Source organism: Tupaia chinensis, unplaced genomic scaffold (assembly GCF_000334495.1).
Source record: "Tupaia chinensis unplaced genomic scaffold, TupChi_1.0 Scaffold145741_1, whole genome shotgun sequence".
In the NCBI taxonomy this organism is placed as follows: domain Eukaryota; kingdom Metazoa; phylum Chordata; class Mammalia; order Scandentia; family Tupaiidae; genus Tupaia; species Tupaia belangeri.
Genome location: NW_006205599.1, coordinates 1,261,351 through 1,285,003, shown reverse-complemented (window position 1 = coordinate 1,285,003; position 23,653 = coordinate 1,261,351). Strand labels below are relative to the sequence as shown.

The 23,653-nt window shown below is 40.6% G+C and overlaps 1 protein-coding gene across 3 annotated transcripts in view; it reads left to right on the top strand.

Annotated features, from left to right (window-relative positions):
* KDM3A (lysine demethylase 3A) overlaps positions 1 to 23,653 on the top strand; it is a 68,966-nt gene that overhangs the window by 12,287 nt on the left and 33,026 nt on the right. For 2 of the 3 annotated variants that reach the window (XM_006168367.3, XM_014584145.2), the window contains 6 exons: positions 1,988 to 2,098; positions 5,193 to 5,295; positions 7,101 to 7,225; positions 7,652 to 7,715; positions 7,825 to 7,913; positions 16,574 to 16,737. In XM_006168367.3, the coding sequence (XP_006168429.1) occupies positions 1,988 to 2,098; positions 5,193 to 5,295; positions 7,101 to 7,225; positions 7,652 to 7,715; positions 7,825 to 7,913; positions 16,574 to 16,737 (656 nt within the window). Of the gene's footprint in view, positions 1 to 1,987; positions 2,099 to 5,192; positions 5,296 to 7,100; positions 7,226 to 7,651; positions 7,716 to 7,824; positions 7,914 to 11,772; positions 11,826 to 16,573; positions 16,738 to 23,653 lie in introns of all 3 variants that reach the window. The other variant, XM_014584146.2, reaches the window with a different exon arrangement.

The following is a 23,653-nucleotide window of genomic DNA, read 5'->3' as shown; positions in this document are numbered from 1 at the left end:
AAAAAAAAAAAAAGAAAGATTAAATGGATTGAAAAATTGTGGCACATATACTCCATGGAATACTATTCAGTCATAAAAAACAAGAAGGCCCTGGAATTTGATAGAAAGTGGAGGAATATGGAAGATTTGTTGCTGAGTGAAGCAAGTCAGGCTATGAAAGAGAGATATTGTATGTCTCCACTTAACATATACTGACTGAACTCTTGGGTAGAGACTGAAAGACTGGGGAACATAAAAGTATTAAAAATTGTAATGGACACTAGAGACAAAGTGGAAAGAGAGTGTGAGAGGGCAAGAGTGTAGGAAATTTGGGGGGGAAATGGAGAGGTAAGATACTTATGGGTTACGAATAAGGTTTATTATCTGTTGCTGAGGATGTGTATGTGGTCTCAACTGGGCTGAACTGAGGTGTATATCATGCTGGGTAAAGTGTCTTCACAATCTAAATCATGTATAGCAATTTAATGTATGAGTAATAATAATAAAATATATGTAAAAAAAGAATTTTCTTGAAATATGACCCTGTCTCTCCAGAAAAATGTACATACACATTGTTTTACATAACTTTTTAGGAAACCATGGATTCGTGGGCCTAGACCTCTATGTTCATGACTCTTAAACTTGTTTATTATTATTGGGTTTGAATAAAAATTGTGTGATTTAATTGTGGCTACATAAGTAGTTGATATTCAGTTGATAAAAACCCTGGCCCAGACACAGCACAGTGGTACAGTGGTAGCATAGCACTCTTCAATGGTGGAAGCTGTATGGAAGATCGGGGTTTGGTTCCTAGGTCAGCCTATACATACCAGGGGCTTAATCAGCTAGACATCCCCCATTAATCTCTTGCCCACATTACCTTAGGTGGGGAGTTTTCTGCCCTGATCAAGTTTTTCTCCCTAGCCACATGGGCAGATGTTCCAGCTTCCTTACCCTCTACCCGTGCATGTGCATGATCTTGGCTGGCTAGAAACCTGGGTGGAGAGGAGATTATGGCATGATACTGTATTGAGGGTATTTGTCTCTCTTTCATAAAAAATAAACTTAGAAAAAAGAAGAGGGTCAGCTGATGACATGGTGTTTAAGGTGTCTAGATCCCACATAGCCAGTTGTATAGTTTGAGTTCAGACCCTGAGGCTTGAAAAACATGCTGTATGTATTTATGTGTTGCCCCAAATTCCAAAGGAGAAATAGAGGAGAAGGAATAGTGGCTCAACTATACCCAATGAAGAGTGTGCTCACTTGCACACATGAACTGAACGCCCTTTTTTTTTTCTCTCTTTCTCTCTCTGGTTAAGTGCATGCGACCACTAGCAAAATGAAAAGAATAGTAATAACAACATAATGGCTTTATTGCTTTCTATGTGTGTAAAAATTCCCTCTTCCAATTTTCAGAATTATGCTGACGGCAGTTACAATGCTTAAACATTTTTTTTTTCATAGATTTTTGCTATAGGTTGCATGTGCTCCTTGGAGAGACAGACAGAAAGCAAAAAATCACCCCCTCAGGGAAAATGGCCATGCCACAATCCCTTCTCCACCATTCTCCCCCTGGGATTTTGGGTATGCACCTAGTAGTGAGTTTTTTTGTTGTTGTTTTTTGGGGGTGTTTTTTGCTTGTTTGTTTTGTTTTTAAAGAATTATTTATTTATTTATTTATTTTTCATATGCGTTTTGCCAGAGAAAGATGGGAGGAGGTATTTATTTATTTATTTATTTATTTTTCATATGCATTTTGCCAGAGAAAGATGGGAGGAGGTGGGTAGAGAGAGAAAGCAAGCTGCCAGGTCTGGGACTTGAACTGTGGTCGATTATGTGGGAATTCCAGTGCCCTTAACCACAGTGCCACTTGCTGGTTCCCCAACGTGAGTTTTAAGCCTCCGAGTCCAGAACTTGAATCGTGATGATTTACTGCATAGGATTCTAGTGATGTAACTATTATACGATCTGCTGACCCCCCTAAACATTTTCTTTTGTTTTGTTTTAGATGTACAGATCTCTGCTGGACAAAGCTGGTCTGGGACCCATAACTTCTGTTCGCTTTCTAGGAGATCAACAAAGAATATTTCTTTCTAAAGATCTTTTGAAGCCTATACAGGTAAAACATAGAAAGTGTTAAACCTTAGTAATTAAACCTTAAGTCTTAAAGATTGAAATACAAGCTCCTTTAAAATGAGAAGTAAATATTGACGTTGATTGTTATAATTCAGATAACTAACAGGTCGAAGAACCCATTCCATCAGCAGTTAGCAGTTAGGCCTTTCATCCCCTCATGTTAGCCATTGGATTGGTGCTGTCCATTTGGGTGAACGGACAGGGTACTATAGTTGATGATGTGTGTATATATAGAAAGAACCAGGTGATGTAAAAGTAATTTTTAGAAGTTGATCATTCTTTACATGTATAAAGCAGACTTAAGAAAGTTAACAGAAAAATGGAATTGGGCCGACTCCATGGCCTGATGGTTAAGGCAGCTGGATCTCATATGGCTGGACCCAGCATCTTGGAAACATGCTGGGTATATGTGTGCTTGCTTAATATCCCAGAGGGAGGCAGAAATGGAGAAGAGATTGTAGCATGACCATTCCCTATGAAGGTGGGTGGGGGAGGTGCTTTCTCTCATTCTCCCTATCTCTGATGAACCCATGTGTCCTCTAGGGAAAAAAAGTTTTTGCACCAAAATAAGCTCGTACTTTAATTCCATTTTTTCTATAAGTTGTTTGAATTCCTTTTTTTTGGGAGAGGTTTTTGCTATAGGACACCCGCGCTCGCAGAAAGAGAAACAGAGAGACAGAAAGCAAGAAATCACCCCCCGCGGGGGAAATGGCCATGCCGCAATCCCTTCTCCATTCTCCTCTTGGGCACGCATGCACACGTGCCTGGCATGAGTTTAAGCCACCAGGTCCAGGACTTGAACCGTGGCTGACTACATGGGAGTCCAGCAACATAGCCATTATGCCAACTGCTGGTCTCTATTTTGTAAGTTTTAAGTAAATGGCACAGAGGAGGAAGTTTTCACTTAAGTTAACTTCAGATGCAGAGAAGCTTTCTCTTAAGTTAATTTCGGAGGCAAGTTGCCGTCATACATTAGATAGTCATCTTGATACTCTTCTTGCCTTAAAAGGAAGGATGGCTGCTCATGAAGGACCAAGACATATACAGGGCAGTTGTGGATATTTTACTTTCCTAAGTGCTAGGGAAGTTTTCATTTATCATTGTTTTCTAATTTACATCTTGTGTTTAAGCTTTCTAGTTAAGGTCAAACTCTGTTTTGCTTCTTGAAATTGAAAAAGGAAAATGTACTGGGTCATCAAGAAAGTCGTGACACATTTTTGCATAGAAAAACATAGCAAAATATGTCGTGACTTTCCTGACGACCTAATAGATCAGTAAGTTTTTATTTCTTCTCAGGAAAATATTTCGTGGATTATCACTGTGAATGTTGTTATTAATATATAATTAATTAAGGGGAACTACAGTATATTCTTTCTAGTTAATTTGCACAACTCCCTCTTTTTACTTCACAACAGTCAGGAATCTGGCTCTTGCTCACGTGTGATTGTGTATGTGCTCACGTGTGTGCCCTTGACCTTTACTGATGGTATAGTGAGTGGTCAAAGGTTAGTTTTGTAGGGCATCATTTTATAGATATGGATGACCACATCAGGCTTCTACCGTATGGAGTTCTGTGTTGGGGGATGCTCAGTAGCATGCTTGCTCTAACTATCGCACAGAGCAACTGAAAGTCACTGGGATATGAAAGGTGGGTTTGAAATTTAAGATCTGACTTTAGATTGAATTCGACTGTTATTTATGGGTAAGAAAAAAGACAAGGTATCTTGTCAACTGTCTGGCACTTTGGATGAGCCCTAAAACTTTTCTGGGTAGACTAGAATTATTCTGCCTTGTTAAAGAACCCTTCATGGATCTCTCCATTAATAAGCTGTTTCTTACAACATGATTTGGAGAATATACTTACTGTATGAGAAGAAGATAGACCCATACATGATCCATTCTAGTAGTTAATGTTGAACTCTTATGGAGCCCCTAAGTTTGTCTAAGATTACTTAACTAAAGAAATGCATTTTTGGGGACCAGCAGTTAGCATAATGGCAATGTCACTGAACTCCCATCTAGCCGACTGCGGTTCGAGTCCCAGACCCAGTGGCTTAAACTCACGCTGGTGTGTGTGCATGTGTGCCCAAGATCCCAAGAGGAGAATGGAGGTAGAGGAGAAGGGATTGCGGCGTGGCCATCTCCCCTGGGGGGTGATTTCTCGTTTTCTATCTCTTTGTCTGTCTCTGTCTTTCTGGGGCGTGCACGTGCCCTATAGCAAAAACGTCTAAAAAAATGCATTTTTCCAACACCTCCCCTTCTCTAAGGGACTAGTTATCCTTGCCAATGGGAGAAATGGATGAAGCATTCTTGGCTACTATGATTCTAATTTACAGGAGCAGAAAAGCATAAAGGCCTGGTATTGGAAAGGCTTCTGTGTTTACGGTGTTTTTAGTTTGCCCAGCTAGAATTTGGGTTTGGCTAGCTATTCCTATTGACAGTTTCCATATGCATTTATCTTAACTCAGTGTGCACACAAAACCAGAAGACTGAAATATTGCCAAGAATCGAGTGTTTGAAAACTGGCTTACTCTGAAACCTTAGGCTATTCATTCAGACTTTCTGTTTGTCCTCCCACCTCCCCTATCTTTTATAGAGAATGTATTTACATTACTAATATGATTAAAGAAATCTGTGTGAAATGAGTTTTGTTAAAAGTGGCAGTTTTAATGAATTGCCAGTATACATCTGTCTTGTGTATCTTAATTGAGTGTCTTTTGCCACTAGGATTTGGATCTGTGATTTCTCTCATTTCCAGTGTTGGGGATGAGTGATCAGCTTTGTTTATTTGCCTGTTTTCCCATTAGCTAAAGTTTTTTACAGTTATGCTTTGAAGCCACTCTTAGTATTTCTATGTTCCTAGCATGGAGTGACTTTGCTTCAGTATATCTTATATCTGTGATCATTTGATGGTTTCCAAGTTTTTTACCTGTCCCGTTCAAGAGTGGCAGTTGTTTGGTGCCATCAAATGACTAGTTAGTGCTTCTTTAACCCATCAGATGAAACCAGCCCAATATCCACTGGAATTTAAACAATTTTTTTGTAACCTTAAAATGTAATAATCTTCCATTTTTCAGGATGTGAACAGTCTTCGACTTTCCCTTATGGATAATCATAACGTAAGCAAAGAATTTCAAGCTTTAATTGTAAAACATTTGGATGAAAGTCATCTTTTACAAGGTATGTGGATTACATTTTATGAGTTGACCACTGAGTAGCTTGTGAGAAGCTTGGTTTTAGTTCTCCTCGCTCATTGAAAATTTTCCCTCCTTTTGGAGAGATTTTTGCTGTAGGGCACGTGCGCTCACCGGAGAGATAGAGACGCAGAAAGTGAGAAATCACCCGGGGGGTGATTTCTCCATCCTCCTCTCAGTATTTTGGGCATGCACACACACGCGCCTGGTGTGAGTTTTAAGCTGCCCGTATCGGACTCGAATCATGGTTGACCATGTGGGAGTCCAACGATGTAACCAGTACACAATCTGCTGGTCCAAATCCTCATTGAGATTTCATATTATTTTCTCTAAGATTTTTAAAAAGAAGATTTAAAATTTAAAAATGTTTTTCTTTGTTGGTTTCCCCATGCAAATAGTTGACCAAAGGACTTAATATATTCTAAAATTTCTGAAATTTAGAAAGTTCTGGGATTATGTGGAACTATGAAGGTAAAGTAGATATAAAAAGTGCTCAGCTGTATTTTCACCTGGAATTGGATATTTAAATCTTATAAGATTGATAAGGTACTAAAGGATTACCAAATTTTCTATTAATTTCCATTTACTATTATGTGAATTTCTGTTTTTCAATCATAAGTTTTTGTTTTGTTTTTAATTAAGATTTAGCAGCAGGGGGACCAGCAGTTGGTGTAATGGCTATGTCGCTGGAATCTCATGTAGTTGACTGTGGTTCAAGTCCCAGACCCGGTTGCTGGGCATGTGTGCATGCATGCCCAGGATCCCAAGAGAAGAGATTGCGGCGTGGCCATCCGCCCTGGGGGGTGATTTCTTGCTTTCTGCCTCTCTGTCTCTCACTGTCTTTCTGGCAAGCGCATGCACCCTATAGCAAAAACCTCAAAAAAAAAAAGATTTAGCAATGGGACCAGCAGATGGTGTAATAGTTATGTTGCTGGACTCCCGTGAGGCTGACCGTGGTTCCAGTTCTAAACACTGACTTAAAACTCATGGGGTGGTGGGGGAGAAGGTGGCGCAAGTGATATAGTTGTTACAGGTGTTGGACGCCCACATGGCCAACTATGGTTCAGGTCCTGGATCTGGCATCTTGCTTTCTTAATATCTTGCTTTCTCTCTCTGTCTCTCTCTAGTCAAATAAAAAAATAATAATAATAAAGTTAAATAAAATAATACTTTTTTTAAAAAAAGAAATTATTTGTAAAAAACCTCTGTTGTAACAGTATTAATATAGCTCATTTTCAGTATGTTCCTGAGCAGTAAAATGCAATGCTTAGTGAAGGTGACCTACGTGAGAAGGTTCCTGGTTCATATTTAGCAGCCTCCCTGAACATGCCAGGCCTGCCTGTGCCCCATGATTTAGGACTGGCTGAAGCTAGGGGTAGAAAACAGCTCAAACCCTGCATATTCTTATGTGTGCTATCTCTGTCTTTCTCAGGGAAACACTTTAAATTTTTTTTAAAAAGTTAAAATTTCTGTTAGCGTTGCTGAAATGTTTGTTTTCTTACAGTTTGTTTTTGCCTATTGTATTGTCTTTTTTTATTCATTCATTTCATTTTATTTTATTTTAATTTGACCAGAGTGAGACACACACAGAATTGGGGGAGGAGGAGTGAGAAAGCAAGCCACTCTGTCTGGGACTTCAACCATAGTTGGCCATGTGGGAGTGTCCAGCGCCTTAACCACCATGCCACCTGCTGGTCCCCTGTCTATTGTATTCTTTAAAAAAGACTTAGGGTGTTACTGGGATACAATGCAAATTGCTCTGAGTGTGTTTTGTTTTGTTTTGTTTTTCAGGTGATAAAAACTTGGTTGGTTCAGAAGTAAAAATTTATAGCTTGGACCCATCCACTCAGTGGTTTTCAGCGACTGTTGTAAATGGAAACCCAACCTCAAAAACTCTCCAAGTCAACTGTGAGGAGGTAAAGACAATGAAAATCACATAGGATATAATAACTTGACAGGGCAAGATAACTGTGCAAATGACTTTTTGTCTGCTAGGAGCTAAACACCTTTATTATAGTAAAAGATCAGAGCAGAAATAGAAATAGTTGCAATAATTTTAAAAATAAATTATTTGGGGCTTTCAGATGGCATGGAGTTTAAGGGCGTTGTACTCCCACATGGCCGACTGCATTTAAGTCCCGAATCTGGTGGCCTACTCTCTCACTTTCTCTGGTCAAATTAAATAATACTAAAAATAATAACTACACTTGAATAAAATAATTATTTTTTTAAAAAAATATTTGTAAGGAGCCCTTGTTGTAACAGTATTATTAAGATTACTTTTAAATATGTTCCTAAGTATTTAAAAAATTTTCCAGTATCTTTGTTTTATTTATTTTAAGATTCCAGCACTGAAAATTGTCGATCCATCACTGATTCATGTTGAAGTTGTACATGAGAACTTTGGTAAGATAATGTTGTTTGATTAAAATCTTTCATCCTTTCTCTTTTCTCCTCTTTGTTCTCACATTAAGAGAAACAGGAAAGCTAACTTACCTATTTTTAAATATTTTAGGTAACTCTGCAAGAATCGGAGCTGTAAAACGCAAGTCTTCTGAGAATAATGGAAGCCTGGTTTCTAAACATGCAAAATCTAGCTCTGAGGTAACCTTGGATTTATTTTTGTCACTTGTATAAAGCTTTCCTTAACTCTAACACTCTATGGCCAGTTTTCAGTCATCATTTAGCTGTATTCGTTGCTCTTACATGCTGTCTCGTTTGCTCTTCTTAGCTAGTTCCAGATCTTGGCCACAATTTCTACAGTCAAGCAGATGGAGATAATATGCTTCTTGTTCACTATTTTTTATGTTAAAAAATGTAGTAGTTTTTGATATTTGCTGGAAATTTTCAATAGATTTGACAATTTCACCAGGTGGAGGTATTTTTGAAGGTAAATTGAGTTGTATGTGTCAGATTGGAACTATGCCTGGTATGAGAAGAGGGAAGGATGTTTAGATAGAGACTCTTGCCTCCTGATTGAAGTTTGATTGTTTTTTATGGTTGGATAAATAAATATACCACATTTTCAATGGATAGTTGGCTTGCCATTACTGATTTTTGCACAGAAAAGTTTAAGCTTCTTTGAATGCCACAGATTAAATTCTGTTCTAAAATAGTTATGATTTGAACCAAGAAACTTAAGACTGTGTTTTAGGAGTTTTAGGACCTGTTATAGCACAGATAACTTTGTCACAGCATAGGTATCCACATGCTCTTGTATTATGTGGATAGTTTCCTGGTCTATAGTTATCAAATATGCCTTTAGGATGCTCTGTCCCAGGCTGAAGTTTATAATTTAAAAATTGACCAGGCTGATACTGTTAAGATCTTGGGAAGCATTTATGAGGGAAACTTGGGTGTAGGGGAGAAGGCAAAAAGAGATGGCATGTGAGAAGTGGGCCAGGGTCCTTGGCCCATGAAGTTAGGGTTCTGGGTCAAGGGCAGGCTGGACTACAGCATCAGCTGGAGCCAAAGCAAGCACCGCGCTGCACAGATACCCATGGTCTGTGGGGCTAGGATGGCTAGTTGGCTTTCCTGAGTCTTTTGCCTAAATACAAGCAACAGGAACTTTGAGTACTTCACCAGAAGCTTTGTAAATCAAGGTATCTAAAACCTCTGTCTTTCTTTCAAGCATATAAGCTTCATCTCTTGGGTGGAGGCTCAGGTTGTTCAGAACAGAACAAAGAGATAATTATGGAAATCTTTATTGCTATCTTTCATTTTGCCTTAAAGTTTACAAGGTAATTGGAAATATATACATCCAAGAAAGCAGAAATACTGACCATGTGCTGGATACACGGTCCTGGAGATTGGGAAGTGTATAGAGTCCTTGTCTCTAGAGTCCGTAGTCAGCGAGGGAGACAGACTCTTGTCTCTAGAGTCCGTAGTCAGCGAGGGAGATAAACTCTGCAAAGGGTTCCTACTGGCCCTGAGGGAGTGCTCAGAGTAGGAGCTGTGAAGGTGCCTTAGGAAGTAGCCTGGGCTGAAGCTCTCCGACTGAGAACACATCCCATTGTTGAAGGGAGTGTGTTTCACTGTGGCTCAAACATAGGAGGCATGATGGGAAGAGAGAGAGAGTGAGAAAGGAAGCTGCCAGGTCCAGGACTTGAACCGTGGTCAGCCATCTAGGAGTCCAGCGCCTCAATCACCATGCTACCTGCTGACCCCAGGATGTTGGGTTTTATCTTGTAGATTGGTATGTGGCAAAGTTTTAGGGCTGTTCATGGCTTTTAAGTTCAGGAGATTGATTTGAGCTCTCTAGATGGTGAATGAGGGGAAGGAGGGGTGTGACTAGATACAAGTGCACTAGTTGGTCAGTGGGACTATCCACTAAATGGAATTGAAGGGAAGCAGTAAATAAGAGGATGGAGAACTATTTAGGAGGCAGCAATTAGTTGGGTTTGGTAGAAGAAAAGGTATTAGTACTGAAGAATTGGAGAACTCTACCTAATGAAGTGGGTAGAACAAATGAAATGTCTACTTCATGTAATACGGCAGTTCTGGCTTAGAAAGTTTCAGTGTCATGGGTAGGTGATTATTTATGATATTGTGCAGGAATGTTAAGAGTCTGAGCTTAGAGTAGGAATTCTTGTTCTAGGAGAGAATAGGTAGTAGGATTCTGGGCAAGTAATTTAGTAAGGATTGTTAAGAGGGTGTCAAACAAGTGATTATTGTATCCTAGAGTTAGGCTCAGAGAACATGTTAGACAGTAATCCACAGTGTTAACGCTGAGGGAGAAACCAAGCAGAATAATAACCTGCCAGGTTCTGACATTGGAGAAATTGTTAGCAATCCAGGGTAGAAGGAGTCAGGCCAGCTGGGAGAAGTCGGTTGGGTATTGTCTGTGATGGAGAGCGCATGGGTGTAAACAGGCTGGGGCGAGGTAAGAACAAGAGCCGAATGGTGTACTGGGGAACGGGCGGAGGATGGGAATGACTGATCCTGCTGTGTAGTGGACGGATCAGCCTTGGTGCAGGCTAAATTGAGGCCCGAGCATCTCCTGTGGGGGAAGGTATCGATTCTTCAGTTTCACGCTGTAATCAGTATTGAGAGGTGTTGAGCACCTTCAAGGAGGTGCTTATAAGATGTGGTAGTACTACGCATACATTATGTCGTCCTCTCTGCCTGACTCAAGCCCTTCGAGGGGACTTCTTAATCCTTTTGAGCGTGTTGCCCACACTACCTGTGCTCAGTAAGCTCGTGTGCCTCTGAACTGATTGTTGGGCACAATAGAAAGCATTGAAAAATAAGTCTGAACTTTGACCTGGAGATAAGTTTCTTAATCAACATTTAAAACAAGAAACTACATTGAATGTTTTTAAAATGTGTCTTTCAGCTCTTAAGCTATATTCCGTTCTCATTCTAAAGGAAGTTGGAAGTAGTAAATTTTTACCTGGGCATTAGAAGTTTTGGCACATTTTTTTTTTTATTAAGGTTATTCTCATTTAAAAATGTTTGATTAACGTCATAATTTTCAGAGACACTCCATGCACATCTTGGAGTACTTCCCTTCTATCTTCGTTCCTTCTGATGTGCCCTCCAGGAGTGCCCTTGGATTCCACATCCACAGATTCAGTCAGGCATGGATCAGAAATGCTCTCTCGTTGCTGACATGTGTAGTGTCATTGCACCCATGATGGGGTTGTGTCTTTTCTAAACACGTACAGACGTTTTTTTCTCGTCATTATTCCCTAAAGGATATAGTGAAACTGCATAGCATTCATGTTCTGTTAGGTATTATAAGTAACCTGGAGTGGACTTAAAGTTAGAGAGGCAGATGAGTGTAGGTTATGTGTAAATACTGTGCCATTTTATACAAGAGAATTGCGTATCTGTGGATTTTGGTCCACATGGAGGTCCTGGAACCAATCCTCAGGGGGTTTAAGGACACCTCTATCGTGGAGGCCTGTTTTCTTGTTTTGTTTTCTGAAACTAGAAATCATACTCTTCTGTAGTGTCATTGATTTCCCTATAGTATCTTGTGACTGTTGTACCATATCAAATAAGTATTCTTTTTCATCTTGGGTGATTCTTGTAATCAGGGAAGTTTTGGAAACACTGGCCTGGCCTAGACTTGAAGAGGATTGGAGAGGTAAAGGAAACAGTGGGGAAAGAGTTAATTTAAATGTGGGAATGAAAGGTGAGTACAGTAACACACTTAGCACAATTTCACTGTGTTTGTGCTTCCCAGGTGTTAGACTGGCACAGAGTTGACTTGTAGGGCGATCTTTGAAAGAAAGGAGGTAGGCCAAACTCTGCCTGCCTCGATGAGTACTTCATCGGTTAACCCTGTTTGCCAGTGACATCTGGGCTCCTTGAAGGTCTTCTCTGCCTAGCAGACAATTCCTCAGAGTTATGCCGTTGCTCGGTTAATTGGGAAGAGTCTGCTGAGGAGTGTGAGCCAGCAGTGTCCTTTCTAGAATACTGTCATACACTCAATTATATTATCTCCGTCTGCTGGCAGGGAGGAACTATTGCCATGACTGGTATAGAAGACCTTCAGGGAAAACTCTTCAGGTAAGAAGAAACTTTGACCCTTTGTCGAGTCAGAGGCCAGTGCAGAGGTGTGCGCGTGTATATGGGTTTGGGAATCAGAGTCTCTTCTCTGTGGAGCTCAATTTAAGAAGGACGTAGATGGATATACTTCAGCTTCTTAGAGGAAAAGCACCTAAGTTCCACCTTCTAACACATGGTGACAGATCTGAGAACATTTTCACATTTTTCTGCTTTGAGAAGGCTGGTCTGTAAAATTGATTCTGTGTGCCTGGCACTGTGGTAAAGTACAACCTTAGAAAGTATGCTTTAGGGCCTGCAAGTGACTTGGTGCTTAAAGTGCTAGATTCCCACAAGGCCAACTGCAGTTCAGGTCTCAGACCCATGGATTGAAAATCATGCCAGATGCATGTACCTGTGTGTACACAATCTCGAGAAGCGAATAGAGGAGGAGGGATTGTGGCATGGCCATCCCCTCTCGGAGAGGTAAGGGGTAATTTCTTACTTTACCTCTTTCTATCTCTCTCTGTACACTGCCCTGTGACAAAAACCTTTAAAAAACAAATAAATTATGCTTTATTATTCTAATTTTTAAAAATGATTTAATTTTATTTATTATTATTTTTAAAAATTTGACCAGAGAAAGAGGAAGAGCGAGAGATAGAGGAAAAATGAGAAAGCAAGCCTCCAGGTCCGAGACTCGAACTGTGGGTTGGCCATGTGGGAATCCAGCATCTTAAGTACCATGCCACCTGCCGGCGCCTATTACTCTAATTTTGTAAATGAGATTAATGTGCTAGGAAATGTCAGACTGAATTCAAACCAAGGTTGAATACTGAAATTCAGTACTCTTTATTTTTTTAAAAATGATTTGTTTCTTCCATGAAAAAGACAGGAATTCCCAATTGAGTCCTCATGGTATGTGATCCAACCCAGCCTTGGCCAGCCTATATCTTGCTTGGAGTACAGAGGGAGGCCTTGGGATGTGAACCTTGGACCTTCCTAAATGGGTCCAGTTGTGTTATTGCTGTACCACCCCCTACCCCCAAAATTCAGTATTCTTAACCACTGTGCTGCTGTTGCTGTTTATCTCCCATTTATTTCCTTGGTGGGGTGAATCACCATTGTGAAAATTGCAGATTCCTCGTTCCTTCCCTCTATGCTTCCATCCCTTCCTCCATGAAGGATTTAATTTCTAGTGTGTACTAGATACTGATCTGTGGTGGCGATCATTATTGCCTGCCCAGGTAACTCAGATTTATTGAGTTTTAGCTATTTTAGAATGTTAAATGCTAACAGCATTCATCCATTTACATGTTCGTTTATTTACACATTCATTCTAGCATTCTTACTTGATCATCTGCCATATGTCTGGCTTCATGAGCTTAAACAGTGGATACAGAGCAGGGACTGTACCTATAAAGAGTGCATGTCCCATTGTGAGGAGATGACAGTTAAGGAAAAAAAAGGTATTTTTGTGGCGTGATAAGTGCTATGAAAGGTGTAAACATAGGCATCTGATAAGGAGTAGGGGAGTAGTTTGGGGGTTGCTACTCTGGAAGGAGCGGTCAGAGGTTCTGAGGAGGTGACAGTTGAGTGGACTTGAGGATGAAGGGTTGGAGGCACCCACTGAGAACTGTTGGCAGAGGGACTAGCAGGTACAGAGGTCCAGGCAAGAAAAGGCTGAGAATGTTTGAAGACCAGAGAGGAATCCAGGGAAGTCTAAAGGGGGCGTGAAATGAGATGAGGGAAGGGGGTGGCAGGGGACTAGACCACATGGAATTCTTATTGGAGGTGGGGTAACTGTGATCTTACATGATTCTTATTTTATAAAGATCATCTTGGTAAAACAAATTTCAGGTGGGAGGCTGAGGATTTGGCAAAACAGAAAGAAGTCAGGCCATTTGGGACCAGCAGATGTTGCAATGGTTATGTTGGTAGACCCCCACATAATAGACTGCGATTCGAGTCCCAGACCTGGCGGCTTGAAACTTAAACCAGGCACATGTGCGTGTGTGCCCAAAATCCTGAGAGGAGAATAGAGGAGCAGGAGTTGCAGCATGGCCGTCCCCACTGGGGTGTGATTTCTCTCTTTTTGTTTCTCTGTCTCTATGGTGACCACACACATCCTATAGCAAAACTTCTCTAAAAAACAAAAACAAGAAAGAGAAGTCAGACCAGTTAAGGACATGGAGTCTAGAGGAAAGCCATGGTAGTGGTACCATGTAGAGAAATGGATAGATTTTAGTAAATATTTTGGAAATAGTGGCAGGATTTATTGTTTCATTGATTGGATTTGGAAGATGAGCATAGCGGAGGTTTTCAACTTGAGCAGCTTGATGGATGTTGCATAGAGTGAAAACTTACACATACGTTTGTAATAATAAGGAACAATGTTGACTAAACATTTTCAAAGTTAGGAAGGTGATAGATATGAAGATGCTAGGTAAGAGAGCCTTGAACAAGCATTTTGAAAAAATTTGGCAATTCCACTTCGAGAGACTAACCTTTCAATATGTGATTACCAAAGAATGTAAAATATTAGTCAAAAACAACTTTAGGAATAAACTTGACTAATTTTCTCATTTAAAAGATTGGAAAACTGGGAACCAGCAGTTAGCGTAATGGCTATATCGCTGGACTCCCACATAGTCGACTGCGGTTCATGTCCCAGACCCGGTGGCTTAAAACTCACGCTGGGCGCGTGTGCGTGCGTGCCCAAGATCCTGAGAGGAGAATGGAGAAGAAGGGATTGCGGCATGACCATCCCCCCTGGGGGGTGATTTCTCGCTTTCTGTCTCTCTGTCTCTCTCTGTCTGGCGAGTGCATGCTCCCTATAGCGAAAACCTCTCCAAAAAAAAAAAAAAAGAAGATTGGAAAACTGAGACAAAAAAAAAAAAAAAGAAGAAGATTGGAAAACTGAGGCCCAGAGAGGTAAAGTTGACTAGCCTAATAGTCTTAGAATAGAGTATAGGCCCTACCCCCCAAGAAAAACAACCAAACCATACAGACACCTCTGGAGAACACTAAGATAATTTTTAACCAAGATGAGTTGATGCCAGTACTTTAATATATGATTAGATAATTTAGTACCTAAAAACAGTTTGAAGCTGGGGCCATCAGGTGGCATGGTGGTTGAAGCGCTGGATTTAGATGGCCAATTGCTTTTAAAGTCTCAGACCTGGTGACTTGAAAATCATACCAGTTGTGTGTGCGTGTGTGCCCAAAATCTCAGGAGTAGAATGGAGGTGAAGGGATTACAATGTGGCCATCCCCCCATGGAGTGACTTCTCACTTTCCTTCTCATTGCTCCCTCTGTCTATCTCCAGCAAGTGCATGCTCCCTATGGCAAAAAACTTTAAAAAAAAAAAAGAGAAAGGAAAAGAAACAGTTTGAAGCTATCCTAAAACTTTGATAGTGGTTGAGTCTCCTTAGTTCTCAGGTATTTTTATTTAGCATGTATGTACTAGAAGGTCTTGTCAAGGCGGCCAGCATAAATTCTGAGACAGACTCGAGTAGACAACATATAAATATATTTGGAATTGTGAGGTTTTTAAAAACTAAGAGGAGGGACCAGCAGTTAGCGTAATGACTATGTCGCTGGACTCCCACGTAGTCGACCGCGGTTCGAGTCCCGGACCCGGTGGCTTAAACTCACACCGAGCGCATGTGCATGCATGCCCAAGATCCTGAGAGGAGAATGGAGGAAAAGGGATTGCAGCGTGGCCATCCCCCCTGGGGGGTGATTTCTCGCTTTCTATCTCTCTGTCTGGCGAGCGCACGCGCCCTATAGCAAAAAAAAAAAAACAAAACCAAAAAAACTAAGAGGAGTTGTACACCAAATTTTAGAAGTCAATAACTAGAAAGAGAAGAAACTTTAAAGATTCTTCAGGTTTAGATTTGGTGGTAAAGTCTACAGAAGGGTCGACGTGATGTGAAAGGGATGACTGAGAAAGGTACCAACTTAAAGTTCAAGCACTGTGAAGGGTTTGGTGAAAGGGGTGAATTGATTTCACCTGGTTTAGTTAACGCAGTTAATCTGAGGTTTCTCTCTTCCTTCTTTTCCCATGGTGGCAAGTTTATTTTTGTGGATAGAATAAACTGGTAAAAAGTAGGTCCATTATTTACATTCTTGTGCAGATGAAAGTACATGGAAAGGGAAGGGGGACGGGTGTCCCAGCTTTATCCCACAGGCCTGTCATGACTTGATATTTTTTGCAGCTTGAGATGACCTTTGTGACTTGAGAGCAAGAACCGTGTCCTCAACCCTTATTGCATTGAAAAGGCTTATCTTGGTTCCCAGTAGGCACCACTGCCTACGAGAGTCCTATGTGGTCTGGTCTTCTGCCAATCTACGCAGTAAGTGCGTGGTGGGCACTCAAGTCGTGTCAAAATGAATGCATGTGAAGCTGCCACCATTTGAGACTGTCACTTAAAAGTTCACTTCTTTGCATTGCATTATTAAAGTAATTGCCACATGATCGTGTTTTCCTGGCATAATGATTCAGAGGTCGGAAAAAGATCAACTTGTGATCTTTTAGAGGGAGACTTTAGTTCTGTGAAAAGCTGCAGTGATCTGTCTATATAGCCTTCAGATACGAATCCTTACTTTTGTGATTTCTTACTTGTTTTACTGTTCCGCTCTTTTCATTTGGCAGTGGTCTTGTGCTTGTTTAGTTTAAACCAAGCAAATAATCTTGAATTTTGCTAGCATTTTGTGATTTCCCCATCAGGGACCTTGCTTTAATGTCTGCTGATTTGGTATCTTTTAGGCCTCTCCCAGTGTGTGTCCTGTACAGTCTGTTCCCACAGCAGTTTTTAAGGAGATACTGCTTGGCTGTACTGCTGCAACTCCACCTAGTCAGGACCCCAAACAGCAAAGTACTCCCCAAGCTGCCAACTCTCCACCGAACCTTGGAGCGAAAATTCCTCAAGGGTGAGTAGTAGTTCGTTAAAGATGTTTAGTCACAATAATAAAAAATACATAATAATAATAAAATGTATTTCAGTCATGTTCATTCTTTCTGTCTCAGATTGTCCAGGGAGGTTTTTCATTAGTTTCCAGGAAGATTGATCAGGTGCCTTCAGAGGTGAAGACTGTAGAAGGCTCACTGAGCACACAGACAGCAGTATAGCAATGAAGGGGACGGGAGAAAAGGGCAGCTCTCTTGACTTGATGACATGGTGAGCAGGAGCAATTAGACTATCAGACATTTGTAGAATAGATGTCTGCTCTCAAGGGAGAGGGAACAGATTAGTTGTCTGTAGAAGACAGAGGTCAGTGGAAGTGTGGAGAAGAGGGAAACATGTTTACAGTGGTGAGTTCTCACCATTCTGGACGTGAATTAACCCCACGTAATTGTGGGGAAGGTGGTGGGAGAGATTCTAAGAATAATAGAAAAGAAGAAGCCTTGGGAACCAGCAGTTAGCGTAATGGCCCCACGTAGTCAACCACGGTTTGTGTCCTGGACCTGGTGGCTTAAAACTCACGCCGGGTGCGTGTGCATGCGTGCCCAACATCCCTAGAGGAGAAGGGATTGTGGCGTGACCATCCCCCCTGGGGGGTGATTTCTCGCTTTCTGTCTCTATGTCTCTCTCTGTCTGTCTGGCGAGCGCACGCGCCCTATAGCGAAAATCTCTCCAGAAAAACAAAATAAAACAAAACAAAACCAAAAAAAAAAAAATCAAAGCATAGGAGAAAATCAGTAATGTTTTAGTCAAGAGGTCAAAAAATTCTATTTCATCTGTTCAGTCTCATGTAATTAATCTCTCTTCTGTTGAATTCGTAGTGTTACTGTGGTCCAATCTTTCTGTTTAAATGCTGGAAGTTAACATTCAACATTACTATTGATCTTTTCAGACTTGTCTCTTAATGGTACTAAGTTGGCCATTTTCTTGGTTGTTTTTTTTCTCTTATTTCTCTGTGTGTGTCTTTAGTTTTCCTGGTATAGCACTCCCTTCAGAACTTATTGAAGAGCTGGTCTGGTGTTGGTAAATTCTTTCAGGTTTTGTTTATCTGAGAATGTTTTTATCTTTTCTTCCCATATGAAGGATAATCTTGCCAACTATAGTATTCTTGGTTGAAACTGTTTTTCACTTAACATTTTGAATATATTTTCCCATTCTTTCCTTGCTCACATTGTTTCTGAGAGGTCTGAGGTTAGCCTGATGGGATAACCTTTATAAGTAACCTCATGTTTTGCTCGTGACCATCCCCCCTGGGGGGTGATTTCTCGCTTTCTGTCTCTATGTCTCTCTCTGTCTGTCTGGCGAGCGCACGCGCCCTATAGCGAAAACCTCTCCAAAAAAAAAAGAAAGAAGAGGAAGCCTTAGCCATGGATGGTATTGTTTCTAATGTATAGGTGAAGATAATGAACAAGCAGTGTAACATTTAGCCAGAGCTCCAAGTGGGTACAACGTTAACAGGAAGAAAGATTTTAAGGGAAAAGTCTCTTTGGGGAGGGTGTGGTGGCCTCTGTAGGTAGTAATGAAAACTTAAGATTTGAATTAGACTGGAGTGTCGCAAATTAGGTTTGGGAGACTGCTGCAGACAGGTGGGAGGTGGGCGAGCACACTAGTCATTGGGTTCCACTTTTTTCCCAGTGATCTTCCTTGAGGATGACATGCAGCTCTCAGGCAGGAGGAGGGTCAGTCTTCAAAGCAGAAAGGTGGACTGTAGGAAATGAGTGGTAGCTAGGCAAAGGTTGCTTTTTCAAAAATTACTTAACGCTGGGCATTGTTCCTTCTGTCTATGTGTCTGCAATCTTGTTTTTTTTGATATCCCTTTGTCCCTTATCCTTCCCAGCATCCAGCAGGGATTCTGTGTCTACTTCCGTGCGGTTGTTTTTCCAATTTCCGTATAGGAGGGAGATGTGGTGTTTCTCTTTCTGTACCTGACTTACTTCACTGACTATAATACCTTCCAACCTCAGCCACTCAACCTCAACTGACAGGATATTGTCCTTTTTAATAGCTCCATAATATCCAATTACACATACACTCCATTTTCTTTATTCACTCATCTGTTGAGGGACACTTAGGTTGCTTCATATCTTGGCTGCTGTGAGTACTGTTGGAATAAACATTGGGGTACAAATATGTCTATGACATTCTGATTTATTCTCCTGTGGATATATGCCTAGGATTATAAGATTCCAAGTAAAGATTTTTAATCTGTGTGCTTAAATGAAAAAATTCTTCTCCAGATGAAATCCTTTGTTAGAGCTGGAGAAAGAACTAAGGTGGAGGGGACCAGCAGTTAGTGTAATGGCTATGTCGCTGAACTCCCATGTAGTCAACTGCGGTTCGCATCCCGGACCCAGTGGCTTAAAACTCACGCCGGGCCTGTGTGTGTGCGTGCCCAAGATCCCAAGAGAATGGAGGAGAAGGGATTGCAGCATGGCCTTCCCCCCCGGGGGGGGGGGGTGATTTCTCACTTTCTGTCTCTCTCTCTCTGTCTTTCTGGTTAGCACAAGCGCCCTATAGTAAAAACAAACAAACAAACAAAAATAACCTCTCCAAAAAAAATGAAATAAATAAAAAATAAATAAACCATTTTTGAAAAAAAAAAAAAAGAAGAAAAAGAACTAAGATGGGAAAAAAAAAAAAAAGACTCTGGGGAACCAGCAGGTGACATGGTGGTAAAGGCGCTGGACACTCCCACATAACCAGCCACAGTTCGAGTCCTGGATCTGATAGCTTGCTTTCATACTTTCCCCTCCTCTGTTTCCCCCTCTGTGTCTCACTCTGATCAAATTTAAAAAGTGATAATGAATGAATAAATAAAATCAAATAAATAATTCTTTATAAAAAAGACTCTGTTTTGCTGGGGAAAGAACTCTAGGATGAATTTCAGAGAAACAAATTCTTCAAAGATATCCCTGGCGTGATTGGGTAGGAACCAAATTGTACTGTAAGTAAGCAAGTAATCAATCAGCTATTCTGTTTGGTTTGGGTCCTGATCACCGACCAAAGAGGAATGAAGTTATTTATGATTAGGACTGGTTCCTTGTTCATAACAAATAGAGTTTTGTGCTGCTGGAAGTTTGTTACTGGTTTTTCATTTACATTTTATGTGAATATTTTTGAAGGGATTTCTAACATTTGTAACATACATATTTAGAATTTTTATATTACCACATTAACCTACCATGAGATTAAATTTTCAAGCCTTGGCAAGCGGCAAGAATGCTAGTTTTAGCTATTTCTCAAATTCAAGCATTATCTGCAACATAGAAGAAAGGAGAATTCAGATGGAATAAAAAAAACAAATAGGACCAACTCTGTGTCCTGGTGACTAAGACAGCTTTTTTTTCTAATTTAATTTAATACTGATATCAGACAAAAAATAATTTTTTTTGAGAGAGGTTTTAGCTATAGGGCACATATGCTCGCCAGAAAGACAGAGAGACAGAGACAGAAAGCAAGAAATTACCCCCCAGCATGGATGGCCATGCTGCAATCCCTTCTCCTCCATTCTCCTCTCAGGATCTTCGGCACACACACATATGCGCCTGGCATGAGTTTAAGCCACTGGGTCCCGGACTCAAACCATGGTCAACTACGTGGGAGTCTAGCGACATAGCCATTACGCCAACTGCTGCTCCCTAGTTTTTTTGTGTGTTTTTTAAGCATTCAATCACTGTACATCATTTGGCTTGTAAAGAGAATTTACCTAACATGAAATACTTCTCAGACCAGTCCAATTGAGAATACTATACCTGTAATCATCAATAGGTAATAAACCATAAAACGTTTCTGTGACCCACAAATGTCATGGCTCTCTACTTTATCTCCTGCTTTCCTTGTTAATGTTCTTCCCTTTTCCTCCTGTCTCCTGTTCCACACTGCCTTCAGCTTCCATAACTATTTTCATTGCTTTTATGCCCTCCATTTCAATCTCTGCCATAGAGTGTGGATAGTAGATATATATTAAGTGGATACATACAATATCTTTCTTTCATAGCCTGGCTTGCTTCACTTAGCAATACATCTTCCTTATTCAGCCAATTTCTATCAAATGCCAGGGTCTTGCTTTTTACAGCTGAACAGTATTCCATAGAGTATATGTGCCACACATTTTCAGTCCATTCATCTGTTTGTGAACATTTGAGTTGGTTCCATGTCTTAGCAATCGTGAATAATGCTACAATAAACATTGATGTACAAATGCTTTTCTGAATGAACATTTTCCTGTCCTTTGGGTAGATACCCAGAAATGGGATTGCTGGATCAAATGGTAGTTCTATTTGTAGGTCTTTGAGGAACCTCCATATTGTTTCCACAGTGACTGAAGCAATTTACATTCCCACCAGCAGTGTAGGAGAGTTCTCCTTTCACCACAACCCTGCCAACACTTAGCATTTTTTGTATTTTTAAATCTTCACCATCCTGACAGGGGTTAGGTGGTATCTCATTGTGGTTTTAATCTGCTTTTTGGCTGTTCATATGTCTCCCTTACAAATTTTTCTTCAGCTCATTTTCCCATCTTTTAATTGGGTTAATCATTTTTATTTTTTTTTCAGGTAAGCTATTTGAGTTCCCTGTGTATTCTGGTTATCATTCCCGATTCTGAGGCATATTTTACAAAAATATTCTCCCGTTTTGAGGGTTGTCGATTCACACTTGTTACTGTGTCCTTTGCTGTGCAGAAACTTCTTAATCTGATATAGTCCCATTTGTCTATTTTAGGGATAATTGCCTGTGCTTTGGGAGTCTTATTTAAGAAATCTTGGCTTACCCCAATGTCTCCCAGAGTTTTCCTGGTATTATCCACCAGTAGTTTTATAGTTTAAGATCTTAGGTTCAAATCTTCCTTTTTTGAGAGGTTTTTGGTATAGGGCACATGCACTCACCAGAAAGACAGAAAGATAGAGAGACCCCCACCAGGGAGGTGGCCACACCACAGTCCCTTCTCCTCCATTCTCCTCTTGGGATCTTGGGCATGCTCGCACACATGACTGGCATGAGTTTAAGCCACCCGGTCCAGGACTCGAACCGCAGTAGACTACATGGGAGTCCAGCAACATAGCCATTATGCTAACTGCTGGTCCCTTTAGCCTTTATTTGATCTCCATTTGCATGGATTATGTTTTTCCAGCCCTTCCCTTTATGTTTTTATCCATAAGGTGTTTTTCTGGTAGGCAACAGATAGAGGATTTCTGGTTTGTTTGTTTGTTTTTTCCCCCCATTCAGCCAGTCTCTTACTTGGAGAATTTAATCCATTAACATTCAGTGTTATTATCTATATTTCTGGACCTATTCCTATTGTTAAGTGAGCCATTTTCTTGGTTGGTTGTCTGTCAGACTTTTTTAGTTTTCCTGGTATAGCACTCCCTTCAAACCTCTTGAAAAGCTGGTCTGGAGTTGGTAAATTCTTTCAGGTTTTGTTTATCCGAGAATGTTTTTATTTTTTTTTCCCCATATGAAGATTAATCTTGCCTGGTATAATATTCTTGGCTGAAAGTGTTTTTCATTTAACACTTTGACTATATTTCCCCATTCTTTCCTTGCCTGCATTGTTTCCAATGAGAAGACCAATGTTGGCCTGATGGGATGACCTTTGTAAGGTGATGTTTCCCTCTTGCCAATATTAATAGCTTTTCTTTGTCTGTAGTTTTGGCCAATCTGGCTCCAATGTGCCTTGGAGAAGATCTTCTTGGGTTGATTGTATTTGGGGTCCTGTGTAGTTCTTGGGTCTTGGTAATTGAATGCCTCTGTAGGTTTGGAAAGTTTTCTTCCAGGATTTCATGGAATAAATTATCAATACCATTATCATTTTCTTCCTCTTTTGGGATACCAATTATCCAGATGTCTGGGCATGTGATGGTATCTAGTATTTCTCAAATATCCTCATTTTTCTTAGTTGTTTTCTCAGTCTTTTTGATCATTTTTTTATAGGTCAGAGATTTTTGTCTTCTACATTTAAGATTCGATATTCTGTGTGATCTAATCTACTTTTAGTATTTTCAAGGGAGGTTTTAATTTCCTGTATCACATTTTTTTTTTTTTTTTGGAGAGATTTTTGCTATAGGGCGCATGCGCTCGCCAGACAGAGAGAGACATAGAGACAGAAAGTGAGAAATCACCCCCCAGGGGGGATGATCATGCCGCAATCCCTTCTCCTCCATTCTCCTCTCGGGATCTTGGGCACATACGCACATGCGCCCAGCGTGAGTTTTAAGCCACCGGGTCCGGGACGCGAACCACAGTTGACTACGTGGGAGTCCAGCGAGATAGCCATTACGCTAACTGCTGATTCCCCTGTATCACATTCTTCATTCCTAACAATTGCGTTTCATTCTCTTTTAAGGTGTCTATTTCTTCTATGAAATCGTGAAACGACTTACTCATCTCTTGGAGCTCATTGTCTCTTTTCTCTTACATCTCAATTAGTTTGGTCACTACAAAAATTCTAAATTGCTTATTCGACATGTCCATGACTTCCATTGTGTTGTCTGTGGGTAATGTGGAATTGATGTTTTCTCCTGAAGGAGAGACATTTTGTTGGTTGCTTATATTTCTTGTGCCTCTGTGATTGTTCCTAATCATCTGGTGATCTGTACGTCCCTTCCTATATTATTCAAGGTATCTCAGCATTCAAAGGTGTGCAGGAGTAGAAAATTGGCCATCTCTCTTCTGCTCTGTCTTCCTGTTGCTGACCACTACCCTGCATGTTTTCACTGGTCCTAGGTGACCTCAAATCCTCCCTGTTTCTAAAGAACAGGTGCGCCTCCATCTGAGCTGCTAAGTTTCATCTCAGGAGCAAAGAAAAGATCCAAAACACTGAAGTCCTGAGAGTCCAAAGGCGAGTGGGGGAGTAGGGATGTGCCATGGGTCCCAGCCATGTGTCC